Here is a 20,777-nt window from a genome sequence, read left to right as displayed (position 1 = left end):
TAGGGTCACTATACCAAGACTGCAAGAAGCTGTCATCCAGCTGGAGAATCCAGAGCCATTCTATATCCAGACACTGGGTACGTATGGATCAAAACCAGAGGTATGAGTATAGTCAACCATCTGAAATAATAGAATGATCTCGGTTTGGTACTGATGGAAAAGAATTACCAGAAATTTTGCCATTTGGGCTATTGAAAGTCATTACTCCTAAGTCTACCTAAACTAAGCAATAATATCATTGCTTCACCAATTTTGAAGTTCTGGTTTTGTTTTTTCTTTAATGAAAATACGTATAATTTAAAAAAAAAAAAAAACAGGGAATTCTTAGCTCCTACAATGCACAGGGCTCATGACATTAGCATGAGGGGCACTGAGGTCGGGGGAGGGTCATAAGAGAGAATCCTGGTTCTCAACAGAACAAAGTCTTAGGTTATCTTCTATACCTGGGTTCTGCAATCATTAAATAAACAAAGGCCCAGATCTGGCGGGCAGGGAAGCTATCAGTTTAAAAAATAATTTACACACAGAAACAGTGACTCACATAAATGCCTCTAAGTATCTTCTCAGCCGCAGAGTGGATCCAATCATTGAATGAAATTGCTGGCCATAACATCAAGTAACAAGAAGGGAAAAATTAATAAGAAAGTTACCAGTTTTTGAAGACCTACTATGTTCTGGGCTATTTGCATATATTATCTCACTTAATTTGCATAATAAATCAGTGGCACAGGCATTACCTCTGTTCTATACCCAAGGAAACTGAGGCTCAGAGAGGTTAGGTTACTTGTTTAAGACAGCACAGAATGTGAACTCATTACATCCTCTGAAAGTCCTGCCCTTTCTGTTATCAAATGACATCGTTCTGGAATTTTGTCAGACAAGTGGATTTTTTTCCTTAAAGTTTAAATCATCTTATTCTCAAAGATTTTTAAAGAAGACATTTAAAGTTACTTCTGTCATGTGTTTCAATACATCACAATTCCTTAAGCCAAGAATCCATTAATTTTACTTTACCTAAATATCTCCCGACAGAAATTAGGCCGATTTATGCTTTCCATGTCATTAAAGCAATCCATTTTATAGAAGCAGTCATACAGCTACAAGAGACAGTTTGTGTAGAAACTAAGAAGAAACAACGAGATAAATCTGTGCACGAAAAAGAATCACCTCACACAAAATTTCTTATGACTTTCACAAGGAAGTTTTCCTAATTGTACTGCTGTACCATCATTGTTATTAATAAAGTCACATTTAGGTGTTGTGGTGGATTTGACCAGCTGTGGTGAACAGTTGCGACCATTTTCGTCATCCATAAAACTTGGCAAATCAGTGGTTTAATGAGTACACACCATTTTTATACATTCCAAATACTCACCCAAAAAAGCAGTACCTAAAATGACAATGAATTACAGACAATCCTTGCACAGCAAAAAGCCTGTTCAATTAGAATGCCACGAGTCTGAAATACACAATGACTTGGACATGGTATAGTGTTCATTCTGAGTTAAACAGCTGAAAGTCCATCTGAAAATGCTTTTCCCTGTATACCTCACCACATCTGCTAGAGACCAGACACACATGCACTTACACATACACGTGGGTACGTACAGCTGTATAAATCACCAATATTTAAGATTGGAAAGAACCTCAGAATCCATGCCTTATAATTCTGCCACTGAGAGGTCCTGAGATACGTATAGGATGGTAGCCCTGGGCAACAACTCTGCAGCCACAGCTCCTGGGCAAAAAGCCCAGCTCCACATGCACTGGCTGTGGGCCTTCGGGCAAGTTACTCCACTTGTCCTCTTCTCTATAAAATGGGAAATAACAGGACCTGGCTCACAAGTTTAAAAGAATGAATGAGATACGGTTCATGTGAAGGGCTCACTACACTTCCTTATGTGTAAGAAATACTAAGATGGAGTTCCCTGGTGGTGCAGCGAGTTAAGAACCTGGCACTGTCACTGCTGCACGTTCACTGCTGTGACCTGGGTTGGATCCCTGGCCTGGGAACTTGTGCATGCCACGTGGAGGGGAGGGGAGGGGCACCAAGAAACCCTGAGGCCAAATGGGCTGAGCACCCTCTAAGGAAATCCTGCTGCTGTTAAATATCAGAACAACATCCTGGAAAGCCTACCTCTATCAGTCTTGTGTGTTTGAAAATAATCTTAAAAATCCATTTGAAACAGTCCATAATTAGAAAAGTCCACTAATTTTTCCTGGCAGTGTAGCTTTACCTAATTACTTCTGAGTCAAAAATCACTTTTAAAAACACTCTAATTAAATTTTAGACATATGGTCTGACATAGATTTATGCTGAAGTGGTGTATATAAACTTTTCATTCATTAGCCAATTATTCAAAAATATCTATGAAACATGTTTATATTTTCGAGTCTAATAGTTGATACCATCCTCTTCTCTGTGGTCCCATTCTCTGAAACTTTTGCTTCTCACAGAGATTTTCTTTTTTTATGGACACATCTGCATATGCAAGTTCCTGGGCCAGAGACTGAATCCAAGACACAGCTATGACCTACACCACAGCTGCAGCAATGCCAGATCTTTAACCCACTCTGCTGGGCCAGGGATCGAACTCAAACCTCCACAGTGACCTGAGCTGCCACCGAGACAATGCTGAATCGTTAACCCACTGCACCACAGTGGTAATGCCTGAGAATTTTTTTTAAGTCTCCACTATTCCCAACATACAGACATCTATAACTACCTGTGTTCTTCCTCGTCTCCTGGGCCTGGCATGTCCATGTCCTTCTCCGAGCCCTTTCTCCAGCCGCCTGTCCCATCCTTTCCCTGGAGAGTGAGAGCATTCCAGTGGCCACTCTTTCCCCCCCACTGCCAACTCCACAAACCCCCTCAGTCCTCTCTTGGGGGAGGGGTGGATTGAAGAGTTTGTGGTTAGCAGATGCAAACTAGTATATACAGGATGGATAACCAACGAGGTCCTACTGTAGAGCACAGGGAGCTACATTCAATATCCTGCGATAAGACATAACAGAAGAGTATATGAAAAAGAATGTGTGTGTGTGTATAACCGAGTCACTTTACTGTACAGCAGAAAGTAACATAACAATGTAAGTCAACTATCCTTCAGTAAAATAAATTTTAGAAAATTAAAAAATAAAGCAGACAGAGTTCCCATCATGGCTCCGTGGAAATGAATCCGACTAGGAACCATGAGGTTGCGGGTTTGATCCCTGGCCTTGCTCAGTGGGTTACGGATCTGGCATTGCCATGAGCTGTGGTGTAGGTCGCCGACACGGCGCAGATCCCATGTTGCTGTGGCTGTGGTATAGACCGGCAGCTGTAGCTCAGAATCAACCCCTAGCCTGGGAACCTCCTTATGCCACAGGTGTGGCTCTAAAAAGACAAAAAATTTAAAAAATTAAAAAACAAAGCAGTGACCGCAGGACTGCACTCTCCCGGCTCCTACCCCTCTGAGGCAGGGGCTGCCTTCCCTCCCACCACCCCTCCATGTCCTCGGCCTATACACTGCACCATCTCCTCACTCTCCCTGGATCATCCTGTCCAATTTCTTGGCTGGCACTCACCCCCACATGCTGACAACTCCCAGATCCTTCTTTCTGCTCTTGTCTGTGTCCTAAAGTTCATTCCCATGCCGCAAACTTCCTGCAGGCAACTCTACCCAGATGGCCCACAGGCATTTCAAAGGGAACACTTTAAAATCCAAACACACTCTCCTTCCCGTTCAGCATGTTCCTCCTCACCACACAAGCTAAATATCCTAAAAGTATCTTTGGCGGCTCAGCCTCCCTCATTCCCCCAACCAGTCCAACAGCAAGTTTTGCCAATGAAATTCCCCAAACACCTCTCTGGCCATCCACCTGCCGGACCAGTCCAACAGCAAGTTTTGCCAATGAAATTCCCAAAACACCTCTCTGGCCATCCACCTGCCGGACCTCACTCTCCAGACATGGCCCATCACAGCCACCAGACTCACCCAGGTCAAAGGCCTGCTAGAAATAATAAGAAATGTAAATGTGAGCATTTTGTTCCTCTGCTCCAAGAGCAGACCATCACCTACTGGAAAATGTCCAATCTCCTTGAAATGCATGAATGGCCCACCCAGGCCCCAAACCCCTCTCTCCCTCCCTGAATGCTTCAGAGCCACAACTTACCTACACTTGTCATTGCTACTGTCCACAACTTGCTGTTTCGCACCTCTTTGCTTTAACTAACATTGCTGCACCTACCAGGCACTGCCACCCACCCCCTAACTCCCATCCTAATTCCCATTCATCCTTTAAAACTCAAATGGGAGGTCACCTTCTCCAGGAAATCATCCCTAAAACTCCACAATGGACAGGAAACCCATTTACATACTCCATAGGATTCCCTATAAGAGCAGGTAAAGACTATACTGATATTATTTGAAATAATCTGTTCCAGACTAAAGTACAAACACATCAAGGACTAGAAGTGTGGTCTATTCACTTCTGTGTCTGGCTTAATAAACAGTTGTTCATCTCAACCCAGAAACCTCTACGTCTAAAGAAAGAGAGCTATGAAGAGCAGCTTAAAGCATCCATACTGTGTTCCATTATTGTGTATAATATTTCAGCATGTTAAAATACTACTTTTAGCCTGCTGAGGGGTAACAGTAAAGAAAAGAATAGAAATTAATTTATGTAACTAATTATCCACCTAAATATTAGATATGAACTTACTATACTTCCTTTTTAGACTATAAATATTTAATTTCCAGACTCAGAACTTGTTAAATCAGCCTTGGAGTTTTAATTCAAGTTGCAGGGGGGCAGGGATGGGGCTAGATAGTAGGTAAAATTCACCAGCTTGCCCATTAAATACTTTTCTCAGGTATTCTGCTCATGCTAAAAGAGTAAAACCTACTTATTAAAAAACAAACATGCACTCTAAAGAAAAGTCACCTAAAAGATTTAGTTCTCAGAAAAAGCCATGCCATATTCAGGGGAGGTATCTATCTTCAATGAAAAAAACAAAAAACACAAAACACAAATACGAGAGTCCACTTGGTTCCAGCTGAGTGGCCCCTCTTGCACATGGATGTGCTTCTGAGAAGGACTCAGCAGGTTCTGCAGGCAACACCTGTCCTAAGCTCCAAATATCACAAGCAGCAAATGCTCAGGGCTGCTGAGGAATAGCATGGACCTTCTCTGCCTCATCCCAACCTGAGCCCAGACAACAGGGCTGGGCTGAAGGCTTCATTCTGGACTTATGCGCTAGCCGTATAACTTGTATACCCAGCAAAATATTAAACCCTTTGATTTTCCACCCCAAAGAGAAGGCTGTAACATCTGGATATTAGTTGAAGTGGTGTGGTTGCACTGTTACTGCTGATGCTGTAGGCTGCTTCCCCAGGATGACAGACAGTTTTGCTCAGAGGGTCTCTAAAGCTAGACTCTCTCATCCAAGGAACCCTCATTTCCCACCTCTGCTGCAGACCAGGAGAGGGGCTAAGTGGCACATTTCAGGAAACGGACGGACCAAACCATCTCGGCTGATGCCGAGCCCCTATTCCAGTTAACTGAGGAGTCCATGGCCAGTGGAGAGACCCGCCTCTCACCCTGAGGTAAAGTCCTCAACGTCCAACAGCACTTTCCACCTCACCATCTCTGAGAAATGACACCAATGGTTAAGTCAGCAGGCAAGGCCACGTCCATCTTTTCAGGCAAGTTCCTATTCCAAATGATGTAACCGAAGCTCAGGATTTAGCCGACTACTGTCAGTTGTTGCTTTTTGGTTCTGAAGGAACTCTTGGGTATTCCTCTTGGGACACAGCAGAGCACACCGCTGACTCTGAGATAACCCCCCTTTTCCGGGGGGGGGTGAGGGGTGGGAGTCGTGCAAATCCCCAGATTATTCCATCATTTGTAACACTATTCATAGTCAATACATAGTGTTTTCTCTATTAACTTGGCGGCACAGTACAAACCAAAGCTATTACCAAACTCTTCTTTCCTTGTTATGGGGCTACTCTATCTCCCCTCTGCCCAGTCTAAAAGAAAAGTTACATTCATGGACTTAACAGCTGCTTATTACAAGAAAGGGTTAAATACAACTAGTCTGACCAAAGAATGGATTGTGAGATAGAAGGCAATATCCCAGCCACTAAAAGCACACATGCCAAGGAGTTCCCACCGTGGTGCAGTGGTTAACGAATCTGACTAGGAACCATGAAGTTGCAGGTTCGATCCCTGATCTTGTTCAGTGGGTTAAGGATCCAGCATTGCCATGAACTGTGGTGTAGGTTGCAGACGCAGCTCAGATCCCGCGTTGCTGTGGCTCAGGTCAGCGGCTACAGCTCCGATTAGACCCCTAGCCTGGGAACCTCCATATGCCACGGGAGCAGCCCTAGAAAAGGCAAAAAGACCCCCCCCCCAAAAAAAAAGCACACATGCCAAGTACCACCCCAGACAATGGGCTACAAGCTACTGCAAGCACTGCCTCTGTAGGCTCACGTGTCCCAAGGCTGCGAATGAAACTCGTCACTATCATTCCTGAAGAGTCAGCTCTATTTTCCAAATCTGAAATGGTCACATCTGTTTAAACCCAATCTGGCTTGCTCCTATCAGCCACAGCCTATCTCAGAGAACAGAAATGTGTGTGTGTGAGTGTGTGTGTGTGTCTGCATGCAAGCCCTCATTAAGAAGATAAAGTAAATAAACTTCCCGCCAATCTCACAGCACACTCAAAGTCAACTGTGCTATATTTACTCACATAATCAGTCCCATCTGCACTCATTTTTCTAATGAAATTGGATTGTAAATTAAACACAGAAACTGCAGCTAAGTCTGACCACCTGATGGACTCAGGGCACTCTGTGATGAAGAAGGAGACAGGGCCGGCAGCGCTGGGAGCCAAGGTACCCACCTCCCCACTGGAGGCAGCTGAGCCCACCAGGGGTTCCACCTGGAGCTGATTTCTTCTCGGCACTGGGAAAGTTGCAATTTGCAGCTGTGGCCGCAGGGTAGTGCAGAAATTCTCTGAAGAGCTACCCCCTCCCCCACTACTGCCACCTCCTTGCCAAAGAGAGGGCAGCTGGGAGAGAATGGGCACTTTTGGTCTGAGTCCTGGGCACTGAGAGGAGCGACAAATTGAGCAGTGTCTGTAAGACTCTGCATCCAGTTACACTCGGCACTGGCTCACGCTGTAGAAGGACCCAGTCTTTGACAGACTGACAAGAACTGTAAAGCTATAAAAAGTGATTAGCCAATTTACTACAAACTTTGTTTACTTAGGTTTTTATGTTTATTTCCCACTATATCCCCACTAGGATACAATTAACCACCCCCTCACTCATCAAAATTGTATTAGAAAGACTCAGAAAAATAAAATAAATGCTGCATCTAGAGGTAACCTCCCAGCACTGTGGAACTGGGATGTTATTATACAGAGCCTCCTCAAAAAAAAGGGAAAAAGGGGGTCTTTTTAAAGAACTTCTTTTCTGGAGTTCCCGTCGTGACTCAGTGGTTAACGAATCCGATTAGGAACCATGAGGTTGCGGGTTCGATCCCTGGCCTTGCTTAGTGGGTTGGGGATCCGGCGTTGCCGTGAGCTGTGGTGTAGGTTGCAGACTCAGCTCAGATCCCATGTTGCTGTGGCTGTGGTGTAGGCCGACAGCTACAGCTCCGATTCGACCCCTAGCCTGGGAACCTCCATATGCCGTGGGTGCGGCCCTAGAAATGGAAAAAGACAAAAAATAAATAAAGAATTTCTTTTCAAAGGAAATTTTATCCTTTCAGTTCTTGCTACTCCAGGTTTGGTCTATGGACCAGCAGGAATACCTGGGAGCTGGTTAGAAATGCAAAATCATAGCCCACCCTGCACCTATTAAGTCAGAAGCTACAATTTGGAGTTCTTGTTGTGGCTCAGTGGAAAACAAACCCAACTAGTATCCATGAGTACGCGGGTTCAATCCCTGGCCTCAATCAGTGGGTTAAAGGATCCGGCATTCCCACAAGCTATGGTGTAAGTCATCGACGAGGCTCAGATCTGGTGCTACTGTGGCACAGGCCGGCAGCTGCAGCTCCAATTTGATGCCCTGGCCTGGAAACTTCCATATGCCACAGGTACGGCCCTAAAAAGCAAAAAAAGAAAAAAGAATTTATATTTTACCAGGACTCCTAAGTTATCTGGAAGTACGTTGAAGTTTGAGAAGTGCTGACCTGATAGTAAAGTATATGGACCTTTGTTCTCAAAACTGTTCTCTGAGTCCTATTTTCTTCCTCGAGGTACATTTTATAGAAAAACGAATGTATTCTGAAATTACAAAACAAAAATTGATTAATGCCCAGAACTGGTGATCATCCACCAGAATAAACCCTATTTCTAGCTAAACTGCCAGGTAACTAATTAACATTTCAATGAATGTTGACAGAAAATGTGGTCTGTCACTTCATCACTCAGGTAAACAGGGCAAGTATGACAAGAAAAGTTTAACTAAGACTGAGAGACATATTATAGCACTCTAGAGGACCTTTGGAAACTAATTTCCTGTCTGTTAAAAAAAAAAGGAAAAATAAAATTATTTGAGCTCAAGCTAAGCACAGAACTCTAAACTGAGTTGCTGTGTCAGAGGGGTCTCCAAATTACAGTCATGTTGTTTACCTCGGCTAACAAGGAGCCTCCTGGGAAAAAATTATGTGAACAAGTGTGAGAACCGTCCATGCCCTTCCCCGCATGTGAGTGGAGAAATTGCAGAGGGGAAAACACACAAGTGAATACAATTAATGACTTTGGCACTCTCTGATTCCCGCTCCCCAGGGATGGGAATAAACAAGATTTTGAAGGTGAAAGGGCTCGGAGATGACTTCTTGCTCTTGGTCCACTTACTCTGGAAGCTTCTTCTATAAAGTCCTTGGCAGAGGGTCTACAGCCTCCTGGGGACAGTCATTGGTACCCTCTGAGACAGCCTTGTCATATTACTGTTAGATACCCTTGTACTCACTGATCTTACATATGGACGACCCAGTGCAATGCCTTCAAACTCTCTGGGCCCCCATCACGTCCCCAGGTGTCAGTTTCCACTGACTAAACCCATTAAGTTTCTTGGATGGGTCGTATTCTCTCGTTCTGGTAAAACTGTGTATTTTGTTCCTATATGAAACTAAATTATGATTAATTGAAACTAAATTATGTGGGTCTCATAATTTAATGAGACCCACAGAGCCAAATGAAGTCACTTGATGTAACGGGTGGTAATTCGATAACTTCTCAGTGAAACATCAATGATTATGTAATGGTTAATATTTCTACATATGTTACTAGGACAACCATAAGTAAGGACCTATTTGTCTGCTAGATTATGATGTACAACTAAGAAACACTACCAATCTCTACTCAAAAATGTCCCTGGGTCCCACTGCCAGGGACAGAACTCTACACCAGACGGATGACCCGACCCAATGTGGTCTTTCTGTCTCCTTCCTTGTTTATGATTAAGAGCTATTTTGAAGGAAGCAAAGGGTATAGAAGAACTACATTTGGCATTCACAAAGCAATTGACACTTTTATGACTTAACATCACAACCTCATGAGGTAGGCCAGTATAAGTGCTGTCATTTTATAAGTGATTAAAGCCAAGACTGGGAATAGGAAATGAGAAAAATCGCGAGCTGCCCAGGGCCAAACAGAAAGTGAGGTTGGAGCCAGCTGAATCCAAGAAACCTCAATTAAAGTCCCAAACAAAAGAGAACAGGCAACAGAGAAAATAATTCTTATGGATTTCACTTTGAAACAAAACAAGGAAACATTATATTCCATTAAATGATATTAAAACTGTTTTTTATGGCCTTGATTTCGCCACCAAGGCTTTATTCCCAAAATAAAGAAAATTTAAACAGCAAACTTATTCCGGGTTAAAAAAAAAATCCATTTAAAAAGAAAAAAAAAACATTTCATTTTCAGAGTTGGTTTTTTTTTTTTTAATTTGACTGTTATTTTAACCAATATTATGCCAGAGGGCCTCGTTCAAGTTGCTAAATTTAAAGTGTCATTGATTAGACCCATTCTGGTTCACAGGGACATTCTCCCGAAATAGATTCTTAGCATTTTATAACCCTCCTACATTGTCACAAATGAGAATCTGGAACACAGGAAGGAATCACTTCCCCCCACACAATACTCATCTTCATCGTCACCAAAAGGCACTTGGTTAAAACCCATCTGCACATCCAGGGCACATCCTCCCTGTTTAGACTGACATGGAGCTCAAGTCCGTAACTAAAGCACCTGGAATGAATCCATTTCCCCCCTCCCCCACCCCTGCCTTTCTCCAAAACACACCACCCAGGGTACCAAGTGATGCCCCTCCCAAGTGTATGCACCCCTCAGCCCCGGGCCCCCAGAACTTCACTGCTTCCCATTGGCACCTCCCTACCTCCTCCATGCTGGCCTTCAGTCCCTTCATGGACGCAGCCCCAGGCTCCGGCCCTGGAAGAGTTACTGGGAAACATTCTCATCCCTATATCTGCGGAAGCCCTTTCCCACGCTTTGGGCATGCTGGGGGTGGGGGTGGGGATTCTCTGCCAATGACAGCCAACCATTCAGCCACTTTGGGCCAATGAGAACGAGCCAACCGGGTGGCTCTAGACCAATGGGCTACAGAACGCGGGCTCAGGCCCCGCCCAGCAAAGGCGGTAGCTCGCAGGTGCACCCCTCTTTCCTTGCTGCCCTTTCTGTTGAACTACTTTGACCTCTAACGGCTGACCAAAGGGATGGTGGCAGGCATTGGGCTCGAGGAAAAGGGCTGAGTGTCCAGATAAGGGATCCAGGCAGTTTTCTGACTCTATCCAAGGCGGAGAGGAGCCTCAGGACGCCTAGAAGGCAAGTGATTTGAAGAGAACCAGGTGGGTCAGCAGGCACTGGGAAGCACTGCGTGGAGAAGAGTCGGTAGTGGCTCCGCTCGGTTCTCCCTCCCGCCAACAGGAGTGCAGGTCCATCCCCCACTCTGAGTTAGCTAATAACTTTAATCTTCACCAAACCAGCTCCAGGCTTCATTCCTGCCTTACTTCTATTCATAGTCTTCCCCCGACATGGACTGTCCTCCCTTTTATTTTCTCCTTCTCAAAATCTACTTCTCCAGGGTGCATTTCACACACGTTTCTGCCCTAAAAGTCTCTTCCCCTCTCAACAGGATGTGCCCTCATCCCTCAAAGGGGATCTTTGTGCTGCAGATACTTATGTGTATGGCTTATTCTACTACCAGTTACTCTCTTCCCTTTACATCCCTACAGTAAGGTTGGTTTCTGTTTGTTTTTCTTAAATTACAGGTTTCAGCCCATGGATGGAAAACTTTTTTAAAAAGCAGAAGAGAAAATATCAAGTACATCTCCCATAATACGGATAAGTGTTATTCCATGACACTTGTTTTAGCTATGAGTATGTGTGCACACAAATGATGTGGTGGGTTGCGATGTTAAAGATACTTGTTACTGTGAGTCATGGCAGAAAATGTTTTAAAGATACTGCTCTCCGGTACCTAACTAAGAGGGATGCTGAATGTGCTATGAATGCTTACTGAATTGAACAAATTGATGAGTAGGATACAATCCACTTCTTAAAACTTCAAAGCTTCCACTGTGAAAGAATATAAAGTATAATGCCCACTGGAACAAAAGTAAATGGATTCTGGGCTACGTGAAGCTATGGAGGGGGGCAGTAGTAGAGAGGGATCTGAATACAATATTCCAACAGACTTTCTCCCCATAACTAAAATGTGTCTATATATTTAAGGAAGATTAAATACAATTTTGACTAAGTTCACTCTGGAAAGCTTTTCTTGTTCACTGAAACTACCTCCTGATTACAGAGTTCTGCGTCTTTAAAATATTTGGTATAGGTTAATTCCACCATGATTCATAAAAGGATCTTTCAGAGACACCATGAAAGCCTTTGTTCCAGTTCTTTCTTTGCCCAAGATGCCGCTATGTCCTCTCAATACCCCACCCCCACCGTCTGTAAAAATCCCATTCATCTTCCAAGGCTTAGTTCAAAGGCCACCTTTTCCACGGAAGCCTTTTTTTTTTTTTAACTCAATTTTTCCTCTTTGCCTCCTCCACCACCCACCCGGTCACAAATATGGTCTTTTTCTCTTCTGAATCACCAGTGCTGAAACCTTCCTTTTATATCTGTGAACTTGTCTCATCCCCACGAGACAATGAAATGCAACAAGCCAGGATTTACTCTCCTCTGTATCCCCTGTGGCAACCAGCACGAGGTCTTGTATTTAAGAGACCATCCATAAAATTTGTTAAGTGAATAAATGAAAGCAATTGTTACCCTGTTAAAGGGGATGGTGGTTTATGTTAAAGGCCCTGAGGAATGGCTTACATGCCCAGCAGCTGGATCAAAAGCTGGTGGAGAAGAGGAAGAAGAGTCTCCAAGAGGACAGAGTAGGAGTTTGAGAAGGGGTTCTGCTCCTCTGGACATCTGCCCCTGTAAACGTACAGAACTCCACCAGATGAAGCTGGGGGCTGGGTGTAGAATGAATGCCTTGACCTGGCTTCAAACCCAAAAGGGGAAGTGGAATTTGAGGTGAGAATTAGGGCAACCTTTCTCAACTTTAAGGTGTAGCTGAAAAGAAAAGCTGAAACAGCTGTCTGGATAACTCAGGCTCAAAAGCACCCCGTCCTTGAGACCAGCACGAGGGTTTTCAGGGGGCAGGGTAGGACGGGGATGGGTGTGCAAGGAAGCTGGGAGCTTAAGTCCAACAGAGCTGAGCTTTTCTCTTCATAGTGTCTATACAGGCACTTGGGGACATTTCCAGGGACCACTAGACTACGCTAGCTCAGGATCAAAGCCTCAGTCACAACTAAGAAACTGCGATTTGTTTTACTGGAGAACGAGGCCCACCAATGAGAAAAAGTAAGTTGTTAAGAGGGTAAGGTACAGGTCTATTAACCTGTACCTTCCCCACCCCCTTCTAAAGAGAAGGGTTTTTCTAAGAGGAATCAAAGGGAGAAGTTTTTAGTGGTCTCTATTTTAAATTTATATACATTTTATAAGTTAATTCAGATAGGGGAGCAGACCTAATTTCCTAAATCATGGTATTTTGTTTTCAAATCTTTAATTTTCAATTAATATACTTAACGGGTCTGACCTTTTTTCGTTGATATGATAACACAACCTAAACTCCCAGTCCCTCAAGGTTTTGTGCTGTAATTAATTTCAGATCTACCTTTATAAACATGGAGACATCTGCAATACTATAGAAAATACACCAGATTTGAAGTTAGAAAGCTGAGTTTTGAAATTAATGCTTGGTTCGAATATGGCTCCTCCATTTCTAGATATGTGACCTGGGGTAGGTTACCCGACTTTCCCAACCCTCAACCTCCCAATCTGTAAAATGGGAATAACAACAGTCCTTACTTACTTCCTAAGATTGCTGTGAGGATTAAATGAGCTAAAACATGTAATGTACTTAGAACAGTGTCTGGCAAATGGCTAAGTGTTTGGTAAATGTTAGTTTAAATTTCTGCTGTCATTTGATTTATGGGCTCAGTAATGTCATTTTACAGTCAAAACCCTCCATTTCCTTGTCTGTAAATGGGACTCTTACTACTTAACTACTTCCAGATTGTTATGAAATTCAAATAAGGAAACAATAGATCTGAAAACACTGGACACCCAGGAAGTACTTCAAATATCGGTTACTTTGGGTCACCAATAAGCTTAAAAGTAAACCACAAACTTAAAAACTTATAAACTTAAAAGTCAACCATGGGGAGCTCGTCTCGTGGTGCAGCGGAAACGAATCTGACTAGGAACCATGGGGTTTGGGGTTCTATCCCTGGCCTTGCTCAGTGGGTTGAGAATCCGGCATTGCCGTGAGCTGTGGTGCAGGTCACAGACGTGGCTCAGATCTGGCATTGCTGTGGCTATGGTGTAGGTTGGCAGCTACAGCTCCAATTCGACCCCTAGCTTGGGAACCTCTATATGCCACGGGTGCGGCCGTAAAAGGACAAAAGACCAAAAAAAAAAAGTCAGCCATAAAATTGAGTTAGAAAATACCATCCAAAAATTCATCCACGACTGAGAAAATGTCTGTGTTAGAAATGCAGACTCCAGGAGTTTGTTTTATCGTTAACTGATTCAAAATGTAGAAGCTTTTACAAGAAGTAAATTTTACATCTTTGAACTAAAAACACTCCCTCAGTCAAGCCAAATGGTCCTACTATATCGTATGCAAGAAAGCCTGCAAGGTTTCATAAGCCAAAGACAAAACTGATGGATTAATTAAAATCTGACCACAGGTACAGCAACTTTCAAAAGACAATTTTTTTTTTCATTTCTAACAATAAGAAAAGTACTTCAACTAATGTAAATCTCAAGGCTCTTCAACAGACATTTATTGTGTAACTGAGCTCCGGGTAACCCGCTGGGAACTAAAGATGCATAGGGCAAGAGAGCTCTGGCCTGTGTCGAAAAGCCACAGATTATAGCTGCTAATTCCAAAATATTACTCGTAAAAGTCATAAGGGGGCTTTAGTTTTGAGTCAGCAAGCAGACAAGCAGCACACAAATCTGCCAAACAAAAAGTGCTTCCCTTTGACTGAAAAACTGCCTTTGAAAAGCAAATATCATTTTGAAAGCACAGTTACTATCTGCAAACCTACTGAACTTGAGCCAGAAACCAACATTTCTAAGTGTAAACCTGTAAAATAATAGATATTTGTAAATGAAAACATGAAATAACCCCAGGAGCAACAACACAGCAATTAGCAACTTTTATAGAGTAATAACATGTTTCATATTCTTTCTACACCGGTTCTTTGAAGTTTCCAGTGTAATATATAAAAGTTTTATTACATTAGGCCCCATCCTTGTGTATTTTATAAGTGCCAGCATTATGCAGAGCAAGCTGTACTTAACTCATCCTGGGATCTTTTATAAGAAACTGCTCCATAATGAACCAGCTTTGTGTCCAGTTACACCTGGCATTTGACAGCTCAGTCACTGGAAGCCTAAATCACTGAAAACATACCCGAATCCACATATCATCTAAATGATCTATAAATCATAAGGCAGTTTAGCTTTAAAACTGCACGTTGCATATTCATGTGCACACCACTTGCAGTTTTAGACACATGTGAACTCTTTCCTGAATTCAAGAAGAAAGAGGGGGGGTATAAAAAAGAAACCTCCGCTCTGCAATAAACCGTTACCAGAGGCAGAACAGAGTGCAGTTAATATGCTTGTTTCACAGATGTTCATTCCCGTAAATATTAAACATAACTCAAGTTCCTCCAGGAATATGCAGGCAGTAATTTTACCACCTGAATAGGGCTGGTTGGAAACCTTTAGGAGACTGGGGAGGGGGAGGGGTATAAGAGGGACGTAGAGGCAGCCAATGGGATTTTTAAGACACCCGCAACTAGAATTAAACTGCTTCCAGCGGCGCTTTACCTACAGCAGCTCCTCAATGTGAGAACCCCGCGCCACAGAACCCGGAGGGCTCCCCCGGCCGCCCGCTCCCCAGGCTGCGAGCTGTGAGCGTGGAATAAAGGGACACCTAGGGCGCCGGTGGGCTGGAGCGGGGAGAGGAGTGGAACTGTGGCGAGGCGAGGTGTGAAGAGAGGGCCCCAAGGAATTGCGAACCTCGCGGAAATGAGGCTCCCAGGCCTGGAATTCCCGCCCAGAGAAACCCTCGCCCCCTGCCCTCGGGTGCACTTTCCGTCTCGGGTGGGGGTGGGCAGGAGAGACAGAGAGGATGCGGCCGCCAGGACCCAGCGCAGACAGGCGGGAGGCTGGAGCATCCTCTAAGGGCACTTCGCTGCAGCCCCAACTCCAGGGGGTCGCGGAGAAGAGGGAGGGGCGCCAATGGAGGGAAGGGAGGTGAGAAGGGCTAGGGGACCGAGGGGTGGATCCCTGGGCACTACTGACATTTCCCAGAAATCGGTTCCTTTTCTCTCCACGGCTGCGCTCTGTCCCAGGCTCCCCAGATCACTGGCCCCCGGGCTGGGGCGGCAGCGCCAGGGGTAGGGCGCGGGAGAGCGGGCCGAGAAGACCCGAGGGCGGCCGGGCCTCCCACCGGGGCAAGCAGTAAGGGGTCGGCGCCGCGGGCACCTCCGACCCACCCCGCCCCCACGGCGGCCGGCCGCCCGAGCCCCCGGCCCAGGTGAGGCCGCCCCTCGCCGCTCGCTGGTTCGGCGGGCCGGCTGGCACCGGGACTCACCACAGCGACTCGAGGTCCCATTCCTGGAGCAGGGCTATGTCGAAGCTGTCCATGGTGGGAGGTGTCAGCGCCGTCGCTGCCGCCGCCGCCGCCGCCGCCGCCGAGGCTCGGGCCGCCCGCGCGCTGCAACGAAAGGCGCCGCTCAAGGTGCATCCCGGCCGCGCGGGAGCGGCCGCCGCCCGCCGGCCCCTGGCTCTGAGCTCCCGGCGCCCCCCTCCCCGCCTCCGGGCCGGCCAGGCTGGCGGCGGCCGGCGCACTCACCCGCTCGCCGGCTCGCGCAGGCACACTCCGCAGAGAGCGGAGAGATCGCCGCCGCCGCCTCCTCGCCCCCCACCCCGCCCCGCGCCCGCCCCTCCTCCCGCCCTAGCGGCGGCCCGGCCCGGCCCGCTGCAGCCGCCGCCGCGCCCGCCCGCCTTTCTCCTCCGGGAGGCGCGTGTGCACGGGCGAGACCGAGACGCGCGCGCGCCGTGAGCCCCGCGCCGCGCCCGCCCCGCGCGCCCCTGCGCTCCCCGCGCCGCTCCCCGGGGTCCCGGCCCCTCGCAGGCCTCGCGTCCCCGCCCCCCCGACCCCCCGACCCCCCGACCCCCCGACCCCCGCGCCGGGCTAGCCCTCTTGGCCTCCCGGGGGCGCCCCGCGCTGTACTGCGAGCGGGGGCGGGGGCGAGGGGCCGGCGGCGGCGGGGAGGGCTGGGGATGCTCTGCGGGCCCGGCCTGCCGCATCTTCTGCCCCTGCCCCCGCCCCGGCCTCCCCGGGGTGCGCGCACTTCTTGGGGGGCCCGGGATTCGACTGACCCTGCCCGGCTCCCCCGCGGGCCGCGCGGTCAGGAGGCTGCAGACCTGGATGCTGGGAGATGCCCTGGGCGCCCCTGGCGCGGGGAGAGTTAGCGCAGCCTGCAGCAGTGCCATAAACAAACCGTTTAAAATATCTGGAGTCAGTAAGTTAAGTGAAATAAAGGAGACTGGGAAACCTATTCTGATGGGACCTGCAGTTAGCCCTCCCATTAGGGTCCCCCCATCCTCCAGCTCCTCGGCCCCTGGAAACCCACCTCCTTTCTTCTTATTTCTTCCAGGGAAGAGGACAGGCCTCGGGGTGTAGTCCGCAAACTTCCAGCCCAACCTCCTGCCTGGAGAGTGGTGTATTGTCAGCTGAAAGGGTGATGGAATATCTCCTAAAATTCAAGTTTTTGTTATTATTACTTCCTTGAGTTTAAGGAACGTTTCCCCCCCATCCCCGTACCCCTTGCTTGTATAGACTTGCTGGGAAGCCGGCGTCTAGATTAGGGACATAGCCCTGTTTCTCCACTGCTGGCCAAAACCCCCAATCCCTCTTTTGTCCCCTGCCTCTCCTGTCCTCATGGCCACAGCTCTGGGAGCCTCGCTTAGGATTCCAAAGACTTCCTGGAGAGAGCAGTACAGGGCAGGATAAAGTCCAGTCACTTGCACCAGAGGGCGGCGCCCCCCACCTAAGTTCTTGCCCTACAGAGGCCTTTCTGGTACTCGACCCTTTGTTCATTCTAGACAAGAAGGACCACCACCAGAAATCTAGACCCCTTGGGTAAAAGTCACAGGAGCCAGCCTAGGAGTCCCCTTCTTCAACTCCCTGACCACCAAAGGAGAATTAATAAAGCCCAATGAGGAGAAGGAAAAAAACCAATGAGAATTGTTTCGTCTTTGGGGATGGATTACGAGATGCTCAGCCTCCCTCCTTCCCCTGGTTCTGAACTAGTCCTTCCTTTCTTAACATCCATAACTGAGGTGCAAAAGGTGAAACAGTAAACTGAGACTGAGTGAGCATCAACGCAGTTTGAGGGAAAGGTGTTATTTTACACGCTAACCACTCGAAGCTCCTAAAAACCTCCCTCGTGAGTGAGTTGAGAGTAGTAACAAGGCTACAAAAGAACAAAGGGAATGTGAATTCAGGAGAAAGCACAGGTGTGAAGGACTGCCTCCCCAAATCCCAGTCTCCAGTGTGTGTGTGGGGGGGGAGGATCTGTCTTCTTGAAGTCTCCTTAGCATAAGCCTCCTTGGAAATGTCTGAGACATCTGAAACATCTAGAGTTCCCGGGGAACAAAGGCAGAGGGTGGAGGAAGCCTAAGGAACAGCCCCGCCGCTCAGGAAGAACTGTGAGTTCCACTCCTGAACAACACAGGCATCCTGTCCCTATGCTCACTGCTCATGGCTGCAGCTAGGAAGCTGCTCCAGAAAGGAGCCCTCCCACCCCTTACAGAGATCTGGCTTTCCTTCCCTTCCCACCACGTCTGTTTATAGAGTGGAGGAAGGATGAAGAACAAACAACAGTGTTTACTGGGACTCTCATCTTGGGCCTAAAGCTCAGACTACAGATTTGCCCTGTCAGGGGAGGCTGAGGACCAAAAGATGATCCTGGAAAAGAAAAGGGAGGAAGCTCTGGGCAGGGGTGGGGGGTATAGAGCTGATGGAGTCATTTGCTCATAAAGGGCCTTGCCCCCAAAGCCATGTAGGAATGGGGAGATTTCCATTTGAATTTAAACACGATGCCTCCTGTTTACACAGGAGTGTACTTAAGTGTTAAAGCAATTTCACTGGGGGTCATCAATATTTTTTCTACAGGAATAGCTCATATTTTGGGCTTGGGGCCTCTAACATGGGGAAGCTGCATGAGTACTTTTATTTCCAGTTTTTCGTGTAGCGTCTCCAGCTGGAGAATAGGTCCTTTTGAAGAAACCCAAATAATATGGTAGATTGCATTTTTACTAAGTTGTCATGGAAATAAATTTCAATTAATACTATTTACAGGTAAAATGCAGAGCAGTTAATGAAAGCTTTTATAAAGTGATATTATTATTATTAATATCTGATTTGCTAAGATGTTCCCATTATCCTCCAGTCCCTAGGTACACATACCAAAACAAGCACGTAATCTAGTTGCCAAAAATTTATTTTATGTCTTTTTGCCTTTTCTAGGGCTGCACCCACAGCATATGGAGGTTTCCAGGCTAGGGGTCTAATCGGAGCTGCAGCTGCCAGCCGCATCTGCAACCTACACCACAGCTCACAGCAATGCCGGATCTTTAACTCACTGCCCACTGAGCAGAGCCAGGGATTGAACCTGCGACCTCATGGTTCCTAGTCAGATTCATTAACCGCTGAGCCACGACAGGAACTCCTAATTGCTAAAATTTTAACTCTTTAATAGAAAGCACAAAAAGACAAAGGCTCGCACTTCCTGGGATGCAAAGGCCAAAACTAAAAGGGAGAATTTGGTGGGGGAGGGCACACTCATGTCATGTGGAAATTCCTGGGTCAGGGACCAAACATGTGTCACAGCAGTGATCTGAGCCACAGCAGTGGCGACGCTGGATCCTCAGCCAGCTGCGCCACAAGGGAACTCTATAAAAGGGAGGTGGTTTGGGTTTTTGTTTTTGTTTTGATAAAGGGGCAAGAGACTACCTAAATTAAAGATTAAAAACTGGTGTTTCCAGAGTTCCCATCGTGGTGCAGCGGAAAGGAATCTGACTAGGAATCACGAGGTTGCGGGTTCAATCCCTGGCCTCAATCAGTAGGTTAAGGATCCAGTGTTGCCATGAGCTATGGTGCAGGTCACAGACGAGGCTCGGATCTGGCATTGATTGCTGTGGCTGTGGTGTAGGCTGGCAGCTATAGCTCTAATTTGACCCCTAGCCTGGGAACCTCCCTATGCCACAGGTGTGGCCCTAAAAAGCAAAAAACAAAACAAAACAAAACAAAACAAAAAAACACTGGTATTGCCAATGAAGCTGATGTAAACTTAGTGCATAGTAAAGGCCTTGAGATTGGAGGAACTTCTGAGATAAATGAGGCAATACTACAGGAAGCTGAAACCCATAGTGCCAAGCTCCAGAGAGGCACTGGGGAGGCAGCTGGGCTTCTGAGGTCAGGTTGGTTTGTTTCGGCTACCTCTATGAAGGAAAGGGCCTGAGAAATGGATCCTATTCAGTCAGGGGCAGGCATACAAGTTCATCACAAAGGCCCCACTCACTTTCCACCAACCTGGAATAGGAAACCTCCTAAATAGGCGCAGAAGCCAATGTGGCATCCAACGAAGATCTCCCTTTGGATAGGAACTGAGAGAGGAGAGACCTTACATAGCTTTATTAATTCTGGCTTTATTCTGCAGACCTGGCTGCCATGCAGAGGTCTTTTGTGACCAGGTGGGAATTTTTCTTTTACAATCCCCCTCTTCCCCTGGAAGGATAGGCCTGGCCAAAAGCCAGCTGTGTGGGTGGTCCTGCTGGAAGGTGATGGAAGCCCAGCCCCACCTCCACCAGCACTATTTGTCACCATACTCCCCTCCTGGTCCAGCATGCAGTCTGCTTCTCCTTCCTGAGGCTTCTTGGGTGTGTGTAACTGTATCTTGGGGTGGAAGGATCAGCCCTCTAGGTTCTCTGCCTGCAAATGATATGCTAATATATCCAGCCCCAGGCCAGCTCTGGTTTTAATCCACCTAGGAGTTCAAGTGTCTCAGGCCTTTCCTCTCCACTGCTATCTCAGAGCAGTTCTAAGCTTGAGATCTGAGGTGCCTTTCTTTTTCTATTTTTTTCATCATTCACCAGGTCTTGAGCA

At 46.7% G+C, this 20,777-nt stretch overlaps 1 protein-coding gene across 11 annotated transcripts in view; it reads right to left on the bottom strand.

The window, feature by feature from the left end:
- The window catches only part of AFF3 (ALF transcription elongation factor 3), a 598,632-nt gene that overhangs the window by 545,178 nt on the left and 32,677 nt on the right, over positions 1-20,777 (bottom strand). For 10 of the 11 annotated variants that reach the window (XR_007135070.1, XM_047781424.1, XM_047781427.1 and 7 more), the window contains exons 2-3: positions 17,242-17,364; positions 16,197-16,319 (exon numbers count right to left, since the gene is read on the bottom strand). Coding sequence is in view for 10 of the 11 variants with exons in the window: in XM_047781424.1 (XP_047637380.1) it covers positions 16,197-16,249 (53 nt within the window). In the remaining variant the exon portion in view is untranslated. The remainder of the gene's footprint in view (positions 1-16,196; positions 16,320-17,241; positions 17,365-20,777) is intronic. The other variant, XM_047781426.1, reaches the window with a different exon arrangement.

This window comes from Phacochoerus africanus, chromosome 5 (assembly GCF_016906955.1).
Source record: "Phacochoerus africanus isolate WHEZ1 chromosome 5, ROS_Pafr_v1, whole genome shotgun sequence".
Taxonomy (NCBI): Eukaryota; Metazoa; Chordata; class Mammalia; order Artiodactyla; family Suidae; genus Phacochoerus; species Phacochoerus africanus.
The sequence above is the reverse complement of the archived record's forward strand: the minus strand, read 5'-3'. Positions and strand labels throughout refer to the sequence as shown.